At 41.8% G+C, this 16,045-nt stretch overlaps 1 protein-coding gene across 1 annotated transcript; it reads right to left on the bottom strand.

Moving 5' to 3' along the window:
- Positions 1-2,880: 2,880 nt before the first annotated feature.
- On the bottom strand, positions 2,881-15,355 carry CRYBB1 (crystallin beta B1). Its single transcript, XM_069214684.1, has 6 exons — positions 15,252-15,355; positions 13,769-13,936; positions 12,626-12,744; positions 9,861-9,993; positions 5,418-5,560; positions 2,881-3,236 (listed from the first exon to the last, which is right to left on the bottom strand). The coding sequence occupies exons 2-6, from the start codon at positions 13,913-13,915 to the stop codon at positions 3,047-3,049; spliced, it is 732 nt and encodes a 243-aa protein (XP_069070785.1). The 5' UTR covers positions 13,916-13,936; positions 15,252-15,355; the 3' UTR covers positions 2,881-3,046.
- Positions 15,356-16,045: the final 690 nt, after the last annotated feature.

Here is a 16,045-nt window from a genome sequence, read left to right as displayed (position 1 = left end):
TGCCTGGAAGCTTGAGGGGCATCAGCCCTTTTTGTCAGTATTATCAAGATGTCTGAAAGACTGACTGGCAAAAGAGCTCCAAAAAGCTTTGAGTCATTCACCCAGGCACTTTGAACCAGAGGCAACATAAAGTAGATGCCAATCATGTTGACAGGACCTTGTGATTTGCTGATAATGTCAGAAAGAAACCTAAGATATTACCCAGCTCCTGCTGGGAAATATTGTTACCTTTCTAAGCCTTCTTCAACATTAACATCTATCAAGTCCTATGAGAACAGCTATTATAACAGTTTATAGGATCCCTTCTCATAAGCCATATTGAGTGGTTACCGTAAGAAACAGATAGTGACAAACTTCCAAAGCAGGATTTTCTTGTTGAAAATCATAAAAGCTAATTGGCGCTGACATACTGGGAAGTTTTCCCCTAGGACTTGGGAGTCATTAATCCTATTTCTTGTTCATGACTGCCAGGCTTTCCCTGGTGGTCCCAGGCATAACAAAATAGGTTGGAATGTTTACCTTCAATTGGGCGAATGGTCTGATGCTCATTGACTTGCAAACCAACATCCTTTGGCCTTTGGCAAAAGGTTTCCAGTGCCTGAAGCCACGTGGGTTCTCCCAGCGAAAACATAGCATTTGCCTGACTCTAACTAGGGTGGAGAGGCAAGGGTTTGACAGACAGAATACTCACTCACGTTTAAAGTTGATGACCACGTTGGCTGAACTCGATAAAAGGCCTAGTTTGAGGCCGAACTAGCTTTGGTTCATCCACTGTTAAACTGCCATAAAGCAATGAGTGACATGCTAATTCCAGATTTTAGGCAGTACTGTTTTTGTTTAATGCATAATTTAAAATTTAAAAACTCTGATGAACAATAAATGTTGAGATAATTTGTAAGAGTGAGATAGCTTGTGAATCTTACTTCTCATTTGAACTTTCAGGATTTTTACTGCCTCGGGTCTTTGGGTTAGGCATATGCTACAGAACGATATTCTTCTATAGTGCTCACGTGTTATTTGTTGAACATGTTCTACAGAAGATGTTGTTTGTAGTAGCATTATACATACTTCATCATAGTCAGATGTCAATTTTCATATATTACCGAGTGGCTAATCTCAGGCACATTACAGAATTTGTAAAAAAAAAAAAAAATACACCCTTCTGGTAATAGTACGTTTCCTTATTGCAAAGGCACGTGCCTCTCCCACGCAGACTTAAAAGGCTTAATATTACTGGCATCCTATAATAGAGTATGGGCGGTGACACTGCACCAGTAATGCTTTGAGGCTGGCATGACATCAAGTATTCTGAAAACGTGAGCGAGATCAAACCCCAAAGTATGTTTTGACATGTGCGCTAGAAGGGAAAGATATCCAAGCATGCTCTAATATGTGGAGAGAGCGAAGTACAGCAGATATGTTTTGTAATACAAAGGTGAGAAGTGCACCAGGTAGGACTTGGGGAGAGAGGAAGCGACAACTACGTACTGTGGGATGAAAGGGAGGTAGAACAACAGATGTGTTTTCGAATATGGGGATGGGTGCTGCTGTACAACAGGTATACTTTGAACAATGGGTATAGAACATCAGCAGTGTTCCAGGGAAAGACAAAACAGCACGCTTGTTTTTCATTTCATTGGTTGTAGAATACTACGTAAGGATAGAACTTGGGGTGAGTGCAGTAGGCATGTTGAAGGAAAAACAGAAGCCCAAGGAAGTCCTGACTTGGAATGAAAAGAGGACGACACAAGGTATATTGTGTGCTTCAGATAGGGCCAGTATTCAGGTACACTGGAGTGGAGCCCTACGGATGTTTAGATGTTGGAGCAGGACAACAGGCATGCTTTTATTGCGATCAGAACTCAGGAAATGGTTTTATTTGGCAAGATTAACTGAAGCCATTCAATGCACAGCCTAATCAGGTGCTTCCTACTCTTACTTTGAGATGTTCTTAATTAGTTTATCTTTTCTGCCTTTTTCAACAGATAACCCTTGATGAATCTACTTCTTCTGTCACTTCAATTACTTGCAGTAACAACTAGCTGTACTACCATTGAAATCTAAATTGATCTAACATTTACATGGTAAAGTTATTCACTTGTTTGTATCTAATGTGCAAGGAAATCTAGGTTTGTTCCCATGTTCCTAACGTGGTGTGTGGTACTGATTGAGGGTATTGATTTACAAAGACACAATGAAGATTTGATCACTTTGCATACTTAACAGCAACGAAAACTTTGTTGTGTTGTCATGTGGATGGAATGGTTCAAAGGATTTGTGATTTTTCCTACCGCAGAAGCATATACACCTTTTAATTTTATGTACTTATTTGAGTAATTGCATATCTTTATTTATAAACGTTATTGATATTATGCTTCATTGTTTATTGCCTATAATCTTGATGAAGGCTCTGGTGAATTCAATGAAAGATGAAATGAGTGTTGGAGCCACTAAAACCAAAACTAATCGGTGTGTTAAAAGATCATAGATATATTTTCCAAATAATTATATGATGTATGGAAACATGCAGGATTATGAGAAATCTAACATAACTTTTTTTTTATTTGTTCTATCCATAATACTATATATATATATATATATATATATATATATATATATATATATATATATATATATATATATATATTCACACACACACCACAATTTGGTAACTTCATGAACCCACAAGACCACAATTCATGATCTCATAGTCCTGATCCTAATGGTATACTGATGGAATAAATGTATACCATCTACATTTATTTCAGAACAATAACATCTGCATCAAACCTGTAAAGTAAATGAAATTGAGAAATTAACCTTTTCAGTGAAATCAACATTCCATATTTTCCACACTGTCCTGAAGCCCACAGCAGTATGTTTGTGTAATATTATTTTTTATTTGCGTCATAAAGTAAAGTACATCCATTAAATGTGCAATATACAGTAATCCAACTGGCAGAGTAGGCTACAAAACTCAGAGATGTTAATTTCGAAGGTGAGTGACAGAAGAGAGCTCTGTTGGCAGTCAGGAGGTTGTTGTGGCTCATTTTGTTGTAGCTGCCCCAGTGGCGGGGATAGTGAACCATCCCTTTTGGTGCCACTGCATGTCCCTGATGCGACGGATAGACTGCATCTGTGGCTGGAAGGCAGACCAGTCATTCCAGTGTCTGTAGTCACCATTCTCAAAGAGGTATTGGTAGCCTCTGTAGCCAGGGTACTGGTACCCAACCCAGCTGTGACAAAGAAATACAGATCGTAAACCTTTAATGATTAGCAGTGGTAGATGCTTCTTGTCCAAAATTAATTTAGCCATAACTTTTTGAGGTATCCTTCAAAGCATAATAACAGATTCAAGCTCAGCCATATCCAAACAAGATTACCTCCAATCAGTTTGTGATACCATAATAACTTTACATGCATGTTTGTAAAGGGCACCTTCTTATATGGGGTATCTTGGCACTGAGTAACAGAGGTTTATTGTTGCACAACTCAACATTACTCATTTTATCAACCTCGCAAAGACGAAAGCTGGGTGTATCCATTAGGATTCGAACTTGCGACCAGGGTGGTAAACCCACACTCCAGGCATTGATGCACTAGTCCCCTGAGGAACCAGACCCAGTATTGCCATTGTTTGAAATCTATTTCCACGTTCAAAAACATGGTTGTTCTACCCAATGTATCGCTCTTGAATCACCCATTAAACTTTTTTCCAATATTACCCAACAACAATTAATAAAAGCAAGCAAGAAATAAAATGTGAGAAACCACCTGAATGTATTAAATAGTAAACGGCCTAATGGTGCAAGAAAGTATTTTGTAGAGAAATGTGGTGTGGTTTCAAAGACTGCAGTTTCAGCTTTAGAGGTCTTCAGTGTGTGGTCAAAGCACTATTGTTATAACTAGAATGAAACTTGTGGTGAATTCAACAGACTGTGCCTTAAAAGAATCTTTCGCTCTGTCATCATGAGAGCAGAATTATTGTGGCAAATTATCAGATATGGAAAGTACTAGTAAGTGCTATTGAAGTTTACCGAATGACGTGTCGAACCTATTTGAGTCTATTACTGATTCGTGTTTTTTTTTAGAGAGCAACAGTGTCGAATCTAAGTGGCACAAACAGCAACTGTTGCTCACCAAGGTGGTTCTATGGGTATCCTTATGATACACTGACAGTGGCTGTTGCTCAACCAGGAAGTGTGGAGCCTAAGAGGAAGTAGTACTGATTGGTGCTCAGCTATGGAGTAAAGAGTATGGAACCAATGAGGCAATAATACTGTTTGGTGCAATGACACACTTAGCACGATTGGCATTTTACTAGACGAGAGTATGGAACCCCTAAGGCACTAATACTGACTGATGTTCAGAAACAGGGTGCTGGTTTTAAGGTAACCCATGAGCCACGAGTATTGTCTGGTACTCAATTAAGAAACAGAGTGTGATAATTAGGGGCTGGTATCACTGTTGTCCACCCAAGAAGCTGGTACAAAGGATACGTTTCGAGTGTTCTTCACACAATGGAGTAGGAATGGAGAGTACTGAACCTATTATCTGTGTGTTACCAATTGGATAGTAGCCACGAATTAACTCAGCTTGGTATCAGTGAGCTATGCATAAGACAGTATCCACGAGGGCACTCAGCCTAGTATCAATAAGTAAACCATTAGATAGTAGCCATGAGGATGCTCAGCTTGGTTACAGTATGTTGCCTGAACATATGGTAGCCATTAGGGTGCCAACCTTGCTATCAATGAGTTACCCATTGGCTTGTAGTCATGGGGACACTAAGTGTGGAATCAGTGAGTTATCAGACAGCAGTGATGAGGAGAAGCCCAGCCTGGTATTACTACGTGCAGTAGTCATCAAGTGATAGAAACAGGTGAGCCTTAAGTTGGTGCTGGTGAGTTATCCATCAGGCAGTAAAGCCAAGGTACACTTGACTTATTCCCTCACTATGAGTGGCCCTGTAGATGGTGTAATATTCACATCATAAAATCCGAATTTGCTGGGTTGGAATGTATCAGTATGTTAAATACCACCCAGTTACATTTTTTGGGGGAACAATATGTGGATTTTGATGCTTACAGCACTAAATTCCTTATGTTCCACTAATACTGGACATTTTCCTCCAATCAATATTGCCAGGTCTGGCTTGCCAATAACATCACAAAATTTATCATTCTGAAATCTTCGATAACAGCAGTTACCTCGTAAAGTAGAATAACGGGCCACTCTTATTCCTGTCCTCCACTCTATAGACACAGTCAAAACTAGTTCAAGTATTTCATTGCCTTCTTTTTTAAGTGATTGATTTTTACCAGTGTTAAAAGCAGCGCATGATACACTGTGAAACACAGGATGTAAGCAAGATTATTGCATGCAATGAAGAAGCAATAAAAATGATGTAGGCTTACCTTCCACTGGGGACTCTCACGCTTCCCACGCGGTCACAGAATCCGTATGCCCACAGGCTTGGCACATCATCCTCATGGATCTCCATCGTGTTGCCCTTGAAGTCGGCGGTTTCATAGAGGGAGATTTTATGTTCTTGGCTATCCTATAGAAGGCAAAGCATTCCAGTCAGACATGGGGCCTCGGTGGGTCTCTTGCAAATTCAAAGCATGTATCCTCCTTAGTATGTCTTTGGCATTGGCCAGCTACATCGCACCATTCTAAACTTTATCTCAGCGTCATCTGTGGTCAGCTAATTTGTGGTGCTGGACTAGCATTTTTTGTCTTTGGGCACTTCTGTGGTGGCTGGAGCAATTGGAGAACACTTTTGAAGCCCCTGGGTGCAGCTGACGAGTCCTTCGAGAATAGTTACACAAGGAGAGATTGGGTGAGAGTCAGCCAGAAAGAGATAGCTACAGAGAGAGAGGGAGATATCGGAGATAGCTAGAAAGAGAGAGAAAGAAGATGGATGGAGACAAAGGGATATAGAAATGAAGGAAGGTAGCGGGCTGGTTTGAATATTTTTGCTAGGACATCTTTTAATTCCTATTCTGGCCCTGCTGATCTTTTAGCAGGGCCAGCTTTAGCGCTGGTGGCACCCTGTTCAACATTTTTGTTTTGTCGGCCCCCTATATCACCATGACCACCTCCTCAGGTTCACTCACTAACACCCAGCAAATGTGCCACTCATCTCTCCATAGCCCCTCTCAAATACATTTGATTTAAAGCGCGTGTAAAGGCTGGCTTTACTAATGAACTCAGCTGTCCATATAGAATACAGACCTGTTCTTTGCAATAGACATATTAACCCTATGCGCTACTTTAAGGCGAGTCAAAGCTGCCACTAAACAAAACTCCCATCTCTCTCTCTCTCCCTAGCAGGAACATTAATCACAAGCGGTATCTTGACATTTTGTTTCCTGGCGGCTGAACGCACAATTAACTTTTCAGCAGGTGCTTTTAAATTGCAAGTTTCGTAAGTACTTGCTAAACACAGCGTCCCCTCTGAGGTCAGCACCCGGTGCTGCCGCACTGCTCGCACTGCCCTAAAGCAGGCACTGTCTTTTAGGTTATGATACTCACAATAAGTTCTTGATTTTCAAAATAAGAAGGGCAGGGGCCCAGAGATTTGCTCAGAATCCCACAGCTGGCTCTTTTAAAAGTTGGGGTAGCCAATTCTAAAGCGGCATAGTCTTGATTCACCTCACACTTTTTCAATCCACCTCAGGACACTCCCAGGCCTCTTTATCTCAATCTTACAGGTTCTTTTTTCATCCCTACTTTCTCCCTTTGTCACTATTTTTACATCCTTCTCTTTCTCCCAATTCCCCCATTTTGTGTTTTTCTCCGTCTTACTTTATATCAAAATCTGATGATGAAAAATAAGTGCTGGTCCCCAAAAATGAGTGCCAGCGGCCCTAACCTACAACCACTGGCACAATTTAACCACTGCTCACAACCATGTGTCTTCTAAAATTAGGAAGCAGAACCGCTCTATCCAGCTGTGCATGTACGTGTGATGTTGACCTAAATTGATTTCAAACCATGCTGTTTCCGCCTAGGCTGAGCCTGAAACAAATTATTACTCACAGCAGAAATACCACAGGCTCATCCGCGAGCCATAACACCAGTCTCCGATTCAAAACAAAACACTTTGAGGTCTGCAGAGGAAGAGCTACTGGGCTGCGTGCCATCCTAACTTTAGAAGCGAGGCCGCTTTTTTAAAGCCGTTGCTGTACACCAGCCAACTACATGATCTAGGCCGCTTAAAAATAATGTGCGCGGCTTCAACAATAAGTCTGCGTTTCAAGAGTCTATAGCACAGCTGTGCCAAGTAACCACACAGTGCACTTCAGAGGCGAGTAAAGCATCGACATTAAAATCTAACAAACCGCAGTGCAGCATCTAATGGGGCTTCAGTGAAGCCACTCTCACGTGGCAGTGTTAGCTGTGCACCTAGTGCAAGAAAGCACGTGTGGGCCTTCCTTTTCAGATCTTTTAAAGGTAATCCATGTTGTAAGCCAGTGGTTTAAAACTGGAAACATTTTCCCTACATATAAAGACGTGCTTCACCTTTGTTTTGATAAACTTTGTTCAAAAAGCGTGCGAGAGTCCTCAGCCCCTCCCATATATGGTCTAAAATTCAAGTTAAAAGACATCTCCAATCTCATGTGACTTGTACTCTGGTTCAGTGGTCTGTGTGTGTGTGTGTGTGTGGGGGGGTGGGGGTGTAGACGGAAGAGACAGATGTTGAAGACATCCCTTGTACATTTCACATCAAGTACAGCCTACTTGCCTCAATTTTGAACCAGTAAGAATTCTTTCTAGCGAAAATAGACAATTAAGCCTGTCTTCTGGCTGCATCCATGTTACTATTTTCAACTTAATAACAGGATAAAACCGCCCTCCAAGCCTTTTGGTGCTGAAAGGACTGCTGCTTTAAATTGTGGGACAGATTTATCATTATTTCATGTAGCGCAGCAAGCCACCTTGATGCGCTGTGTGAAAGGGAAAGGGCAGGAAAGCGCCGTATTTAACATGATACTGCACATTCCTGTTCTTTGCTTGGACTGACCCACAACTTGCTGCCTTGAGCCAACACATGCACCCTTGCACCATGGGGCACCTTTCTCCACAAAAACAATCCTTAGAGGCATTTTCATCTCTCTAAGCGGCTCATTTACAAGCCCCTTGTGCCGCCGTAGCATAATTTTTTTTATGCTATGGTGGCGCAAACAATCCCCCACATAGCGCTGCATTTACAAACTGGTGTAATGGTACCATTGCGCTAGTTTGTAAAGCCTTGTGCCACATTATACCTGTGCCAGGTTTAATGTATGCGGGGTAGGCATTCTCTCGCAAAAGGGTCGCAGAAATGGCCCAGTGAAACCTACAAGATTTCTCTGCACCATTCTCCACTGTCGCAGCATCATTCTTTTAATGACTGCTCAGGGCAGGAGTTAAAGTGACATTGTGCTATTTTCAATGGGGTGCCCCTTGGAATTGCTGGACTAGCATCAATATTTTGACACTATTTGAGCAATACTACTGTTTAGTGCCACAACTGCGTCAGATTTCAGCTGTGGACACTGTGCTCCATGGAGCACTGTACTATAAGTACAGGGGGGTGTTGTTAGGGTGGCACGAGAAAACTGGCACATTGATCACAATGCACCAGCTACTTCTAAATGAGGCCCTAGGCGTGCTGCAAAATGCAGCACACTTAGAAAGAGGAAACAACGAGGAGAAATCAAGATATTTTTGCTAATTTTTGCTCATTGACCTCATCTGGGAAGGCATAGCATTTTGGTGCATTCCCAGGTTTACCGGTGTTATCAAATCTGGGAATGCGCCAAAATCCATGCGATCCATGTCCAACCCATGGAACGCCTCCCTGGGACACAGTATCACAAGAAAGCAATTTGTGCAGCCTTGCGTTACTCCAGATTTATCAAGCCACTTAGGACCATGTAAGGTGCCGTTGCTTGGCTTGATAGAACTGACTTTGTTGTTGCGTTGACCTTGCACCCCCCTGCGTGGCACAGGGGTGACGCAACACAATGATAAATATGCCTCTATATGATTGAAAAGTATATCATTTTTGTTTAACTGTGAAGAGAATTCCAGACCCAATCCTGGCCTACATGTAGGAACGAGGTTGGACAAAGTGGAGTTTCTTTCTTTAAATGATAAAAAGGGCAGGAAGTGTCCAAGTGGTGGGATTCAAGTTCTTTTGCTAACAGAAAAAGATTCTGTGGTAGAAAACAGTCTGAAAACATTATATGACTTTTCTTCTTATTTTAAAGTACACATGGATACAAATGCATATCCCACCTCATGTGGTTAAAAAAGCAATGTAAGGTTTGAGACAGTGCTTAATTTGTGCTTGTTGTTTCCGGTGCTGAGCACCGGCACTTATTTTTGAGGGCCGGGGTTTATTCTTCTGCCTCAAGCATTTGCTGCGAGCAAAAGACACATATGGGAAAGACGGAGGAAGGGAAAAACGAAAAAGTGTCACAAAGGGAGAAAGTAGAAAGCTGCAGGAGTGAGCTGAAGGGGCAGGGATTGGCTTTATATGGATTGAAAAGGCCCGAGATGCTTCAGGATTAGGCTGCCTCAGTATTCCGTGTTCGCACATTTAATTGCAGCAGACAGGTGTTTAAGAGGACGGCTTTAGGCACCGGCACCTTTTCATTTACAAATTAAGCACTGGTCTGAGATGTACATTAATGACTATCACTTAAAGTTCTGGGATGCACGTTTATCTGTACAAAAAATACCAACATCATGAAGAGGACGAGAAACTGTAGGAGGGGATCTTGGACTGTGTGCCTGTGCCCCTAATCATGGAGAGTAAGGGCTTCCCTACATCTGAACAAAAAGGATGAAAAAAGAACGTGGCTTACCATTCTGATGGGGCGGAGGGACATGAAGCAGTCGCTCCTATAGCTGTTAGACCAGGTATCCCAACGAGGATACTCGCCCTTCTCCAAGATAAACATCTCCCCACGGAGGTTTGACTGCTCGTAGCCAACCCAGCTGAAGAGATGGCCGCCGGGAAGACACAGGCCACACAACACCATTGGGAGAGGGATACGAAGTAACAACACATTGGAAGCACACAAAATAGGAGACAAGAAATAACCTTTTTAAGACCGTTCTTTACATGCACCATAGAAATCAGCAAGTGTAATATATTTTAAAAGGAATTAGCTCACATTACAACACATCATGCAATCCCGAACCTTAAATTGCAACTGCTCTTTAACTAACATGTCTACTAGGCTTGAAAAATTAGAACATTTCTTTACTAACTCAAATAACTCAACAAAATAAGACAAAAGTCCAATACGGGCCTGGGTTTGTCTTTTACACCCATATAAATGTCTACTGGCACACATGTCCACTTGCTTGTCCAGCCAAATAAGATACAGAATAACAAACAACAGAAATATATTTTACATATCACAGTCACAGGTAAGATCTAGACTCTTTTCTATCTGAAAAATATTTTTTTACTTGAATGGCAAAAGTTTTTGAGTCCTACTTCTTGCACCCATCACACACCTGTACATAGAAGCTTGCAAAGCCTGTGAATTATTCAATGGTGTGTTTCTAAGTGAATTTGCTACCACGCTGGAGGTGAGTGTTACACTCCCCTGATAACCACAAACTTAAAAGTATACTTTAGGATCCAACATATCCCGCGGGGTGAGCACTTTCTTTCAGTGACAGCGCAGGAATAACCACCACCCCACTAGGCAGTGCATGTAGGCACATGAGATGGCCCAGCAGAGGACTATTATTGCAATGAATGCTTTGAGAAATCCTGCTAATGCTCAAGAAAGTACCATTAAAAATCACCGTTGACAGCGGCTTCGCACACGCTGAGGTTCTATAGGAAAGTGTTTTTCCTGCAGAGAAACTTCCACCATTTTCTTCATACCAGCCCATCACGTTAAAACACTATTCAAGAGTAATGAGCCATTAGCTAAAATGCTCCTTTTCCATAGTTTTTAGGCTACTTTGTGTTCTTTGTGAATGGGAGCATACCTAGTCACTGGGTTGCCATGGTATGCACGAAACAGACCACGCCACTCAGTGGAAGAGAAAAGCCTCAGAAACGGGTTAGGGCAGGAATGAGACAGGACTTCTTTTTTAATATAAATTCAATCTAAATTTTCCAGGTTTAAACATGTGCTGTAGTCATCTTGTTTGCTAGGCAACATGCAAGTGTAATTATTGGTAACTTTTCGCTGGATTTGAAACTTGTCTGTTTTCACAATTTCTTTTATATAATTGAATGAATTGGTTTGTATTACCCATTTTAAAGGTTGTTATTTTCTTAACTGGGTAATACCTGTATACTTGGCATGACTTGGTAAAACAGTAATTAAGTAAATGGTTTCTTAACTAGATATACTATTTCAAGTGGAATGGAAACACATTTACCACTTGTGAGAAAGGGTGCGTTAATCATTGCTCATTTTCATAGTGGTAAGTTCAAGGGTTATGATGTTATAAGACAATCTAATTCTCAAGACCTTATGCAGGATAAAAAACACATTCGTCATTAAACTGTATCTTTCGAATGGCCTTAGAAGATTGATAAAACCTGTCTATCCTAGACCCCATGGCCATCACTGGTAGGGATATTGTGGAAACAAGCAGCACAGTGACTAAATGTTTAAAGGTACGTTCCCGAAAGATATCGCAAAGCTAATTTGTAAACCACAGAGCTTTTTTCTGTTAGGACTCTATTGGACTGAATCAATTTCCAGCAGCACACTGGGAGGGTGCAACTATGTAAATATGTGCCATGAAATGCCAAGCCAGCCCTTTCTAGTGCATACTGGTGCAATTTATCATAACAAAGGCACACTAGTTCCTTAGCGTTATATTGTGCAACATTTGGGAATAAGCTGGTTGTATGTTTTTGGAACATGTCACAGTCTCTGAATGTTTCAAACACATGTAGAGCATGATAACAAGGAAGGGGTGGCACTATGAACAATCTTTTCCCCTTTCCTGGGATTATTCCCATGCAAAACTTAAATTGGGAGATGTCGCTTCACTATTGAGTGACAAAATATCGCCCTGCAACAAAGTGGAGTGCAAGATTAATACTATCACTATGGTGTTAAGTATACATAGGCAAGTGGAGATTTGCTATTGTTAGCTCCACATCTACATAGTTGATGATATATATCTCCATGGTGCACAGGTATGGAGTTATGAATAGAAAATCTTAACATACCTATATATACTTACCTTGTTGATATAGTAGTAGTCAATATCCTGTACCCCATAATGTTATAGAATTATATTAAATACTCATTTTTGTGGCATATCCCAGCTTGCCCACTGCAAGGATGTTCGCCCCTTGTGTAAATTAAGTTACCATCTCATCTACCCTGGAACCTGGGTCACCTTTGATGCTTTTTTGATCATCTTGCCTAACCTGTCATCTAGCACTGCCTTGTATCAGGGTAGAGGTGGCTTGGGTTTGGATATCAAATGGGCCTGATTATCAATTTATGAGACAAGTGAACACTGGTCTTTCCATTGAATGCTAACAGCGGCAATTGCAATAATATAGGTAACTACATTGGACAAACATTGAGGCATTCTACAAAAGCCCTACCATCGCTCCCACACACAGGTCACTTACGGCCCAGATTCCACAATGACACTGCGCACTCGGTCGAACCCACGGTCGCCAAGGCTGGCACACTCATTTACCAGCTCCAGGTGCCTCCCTTGGAAGTTCTCCTGCTCAAAAATGATAATCTGCAACAGGGATGTAAGAATCACAACATTAACAAATAATATATATTTGTGGATATCGTCTCGCTGCTGGCTTTATAAAAATAAACTGACTTTGATAATCTCTATAAAATTCTATAAGGAATCTTGTATACAGAAGTTGTATGACATATGCTGCAATCAAATAAGCAGTGCTTTGTTGATCAGATTCTATTCTGGGTGTTGTTTTTCAGCTTCCAAGGTAAACATTCCATAAACATTACAAAGATATGATAGGCACTGAGGGCCTTATTAAGACCTTGACGGAGGTGGTTCCTCCATCACAAATGTGACGGATATCCCGTCCGCCCTATTACGATCTCCATTGAATATAATGGAATCATAATACAGCAGACCGGATGTCCACCACATTTGTGATGGAGGAAAACCCCTCCGTCAAGGTCATAATAAGGCCCTGAGTCTGCATTCATGTCCTATGGAGCAAATAGCAATGTATATATGTATGTATGCTTATAAGGGTATTTATATAGCATGGACATGGCCGAGAAGCAACTTTGTGCTGCAGAGATTCTCACCATCGCTCGATAAATCTTGGGCCATGAGCTGGTATAAAACAGTTGTGGCAGTATCTGAGAACCTCCGTGCTATTGGAGTCATTCAAGGTTGGGTTTGCTACAAAAGCCAAAATATCCAAAATAATGATAACGATGGACCTCTCAGGGCAGCTTACCAAGCAGCAGACAACGGAAGACTGAGCACAGTGGTGTTTAGCCTGTCGCCTTGTGGCACATTATCCGCTCATCCCTAATTCACAATTGAAGTGCATTATTGACATTACATGAATGCAAACACAATCCCAATCAGGAGCTGGTAACTCGCAACAGCAGACCTTTGCATCGATCTCTGTAGAGAAGTCAATGCTAGTGTCGTAGACTAAGCGCTAGACTGTGGAGCTGCTTGGATGTAAGCATGAAAGATTTGGCTTGCTTACGCTTTGTAATACTTTTGGCGTTGTTACTAGATCATGTTTTGTGCTTGGGCACCTTACCTTGTAGGTTCCTACAGAAGAATCCCCAGTCTTGGTGGGCTTGCTGATTGGCATGGAGGGTGGGAACCCTTTTTCCTTGGAGTCGCTGCCGTGGCTGGCAGCGGCGGCAGCAGCGGCGGCAGCAGCGGCTTTGGAGGTCTGAGACATGTTTACCTTTGAAGTGGATATCTGAAAAACAAGTCACAATTGACATTTTACTTTGAGGAGACACTAACAATCAAACTTATAGTTCACTTTGCCTTGAAAGGCTGTTGGAATGTCAACAGACATTATCTAAAGCACGCATCGCCTTGCTGCCACATCACTTGACAAGGAAGACTTCCATAGATTTACACACAGATGAAGCACTTGTGAAGCGGAAACCAGTTCTATGTGGAGCAAACAAGATATAATCACAATGAAATTCAATGCTGCAGCTCCTAAGTATGTAAAACACAGAAGAAAATCTTGTATTATGAATGCATGTTGTTAATATTCTCTTATTTACTCTATCCATTGTTAAAGTTGCTTGCACCCTGAGAATCACAAGGTAGAAGCATAGGCATTTTACCGCATGAAATTTAGAGGTTCCATATGACTAATTTCAGCTTCAAAACCAAAAAGAATTTTTTGGTTTGCAGACAACAGCTTGGAAAAATACCTTTAATACTGCAGGCAGTGCTGGTCTGAACATTCGGGATATAGTGCAACCAACAGTGGGTATAGGGAACTGTGGGCAGCTTCCATGATTTATTGGGATGAGAGTTCCTCGGTACTGCCAGGCCTAAAAGCTGCCCCGAAAGAGATGTGCACTACTTTCAGGCACAGAAATAATTTCTTCTGTACACAATGAATGCACCTCAGTTTTGTAGCAGCCACAGAAGTATGGAAATATTTCAAGAGCCTCCGTTGACTCGACCCACAACCATGCTTGATTTTCAAGAAGTTTAAAGCTAATTGTAAAATAAATTGGTATCCCTATTTTATAGGAAACTTTCGAGAGAAATACTGTGACATGACTCCCCGACGAAGTTCGTTCGGTGAAATATGGGGATAGCATTGTAACAGTCTCTGGGGATGTCTTTAACTCCTAGATCTCCGTGTTGAGTTCTCCAAGCCCTCACGAGAGAAAGAAGTCTGCAAATAGAACTTAAAAACGGTATTGTACTCTTTGCTATTGGAGTAGGATGTGGTACTCCCGGGGGCCGTTTCATGATGGACTTTTGTGGCTCAGCGCAGCGCCTGAAGGGCATAAAGTCAGTTTATTTCAGCGAACATTTCTCTGAATTAAAGCTCCATTTTCATACCGCACAGCCTAGAAACAGAAATTGGCAAGCCGTGTTCATTGTTTCTGAGATGCACTGTCAGAAAATAAAGCTCGTACTCAGAGCTCAGGTTAAATTAACTAACATGCGCTCAGCTGTGCGCTGAGGCGTCGGAGCCCATCGTGAGACGGCTCCTGCATTTCTTTGCATTAGTTGCACCTAGGGTCAGTTTTTCTCACCTGTGGAGCTGTTTCCTGCTGGATCTGCTGGGCTTGTTTCTGGAGGGTCACTGAAGAGCATTATTTATACCCTGGCAAGAACAGGCCCTGCATGGTGAGAGACAATAGAAGTGACAGCTCATCAGAGTCCGCCGATGAAACCCCAGGTCATCACATATTCGAGGCCAGGCAGTCTGCTGGAAACATCCTCCATTCACTGCAGCTGAAGCAAGCATTTTGTTTTGTTTTGAACTGGCGCGCTAAATCTATACCGTAGAAATTCCTGACAGGAGTCTTTTGGACTGTTCAGCTTTAAAACTGTGTGGCACTCACCTCCCAACATTAGGCATTTGAAAAAATGGCATTTCAGAATTGACGACATAGATCATGTGAAAGTTTTACTTACCAAAAGTGGGAACGCTTCTTCTGTACGTGGCCACTTGAAAAGTGGTAAAATAAAAAAAAAAAAACATAGTGTATACTGCCATCAGGTTGTGCACCCTGAATATAAACCCCAGAATATTGATGGGACACAATTTTGAGGACAACATATAGAAAACAAACTTTGACAGGTAAGTAAGTCTAAGTGCCTCATTACGACCCTGCCGTTTTTTTGGCAAGACCGCTGCAGTGGCGGCCCTCAAAAGACCGCCATGTTGTGGTCATTCGACTGCTGTATTAAGAGTTACACTGTGAAGTCTGTCAGAAAACAGCCAAATTTCCGTAACCGCCAGGACACTGGAGGATGGAAAAGAGGCTGTTCCACCACCAGAACCGCCAGCCTGACAAAAATCCTCCCATCAGATTATGATCCA

The sequence above is a fragment of the Pleurodeles waltl genome, chromosome 11 (assembly GCF_031143425.1).
Source record: "Pleurodeles waltl isolate 20211129_DDA chromosome 11, aPleWal1.hap1.20221129, whole genome shotgun sequence".
NCBI lineage: Eukaryota > Metazoa > Chordata > Amphibia > Caudata > Salamandridae > Pleurodeles > Pleurodeles waltl.
The sequence above is the reverse complement of the archived record's forward strand: the minus strand, read 5'-3'. Positions and strand labels throughout refer to the sequence as shown.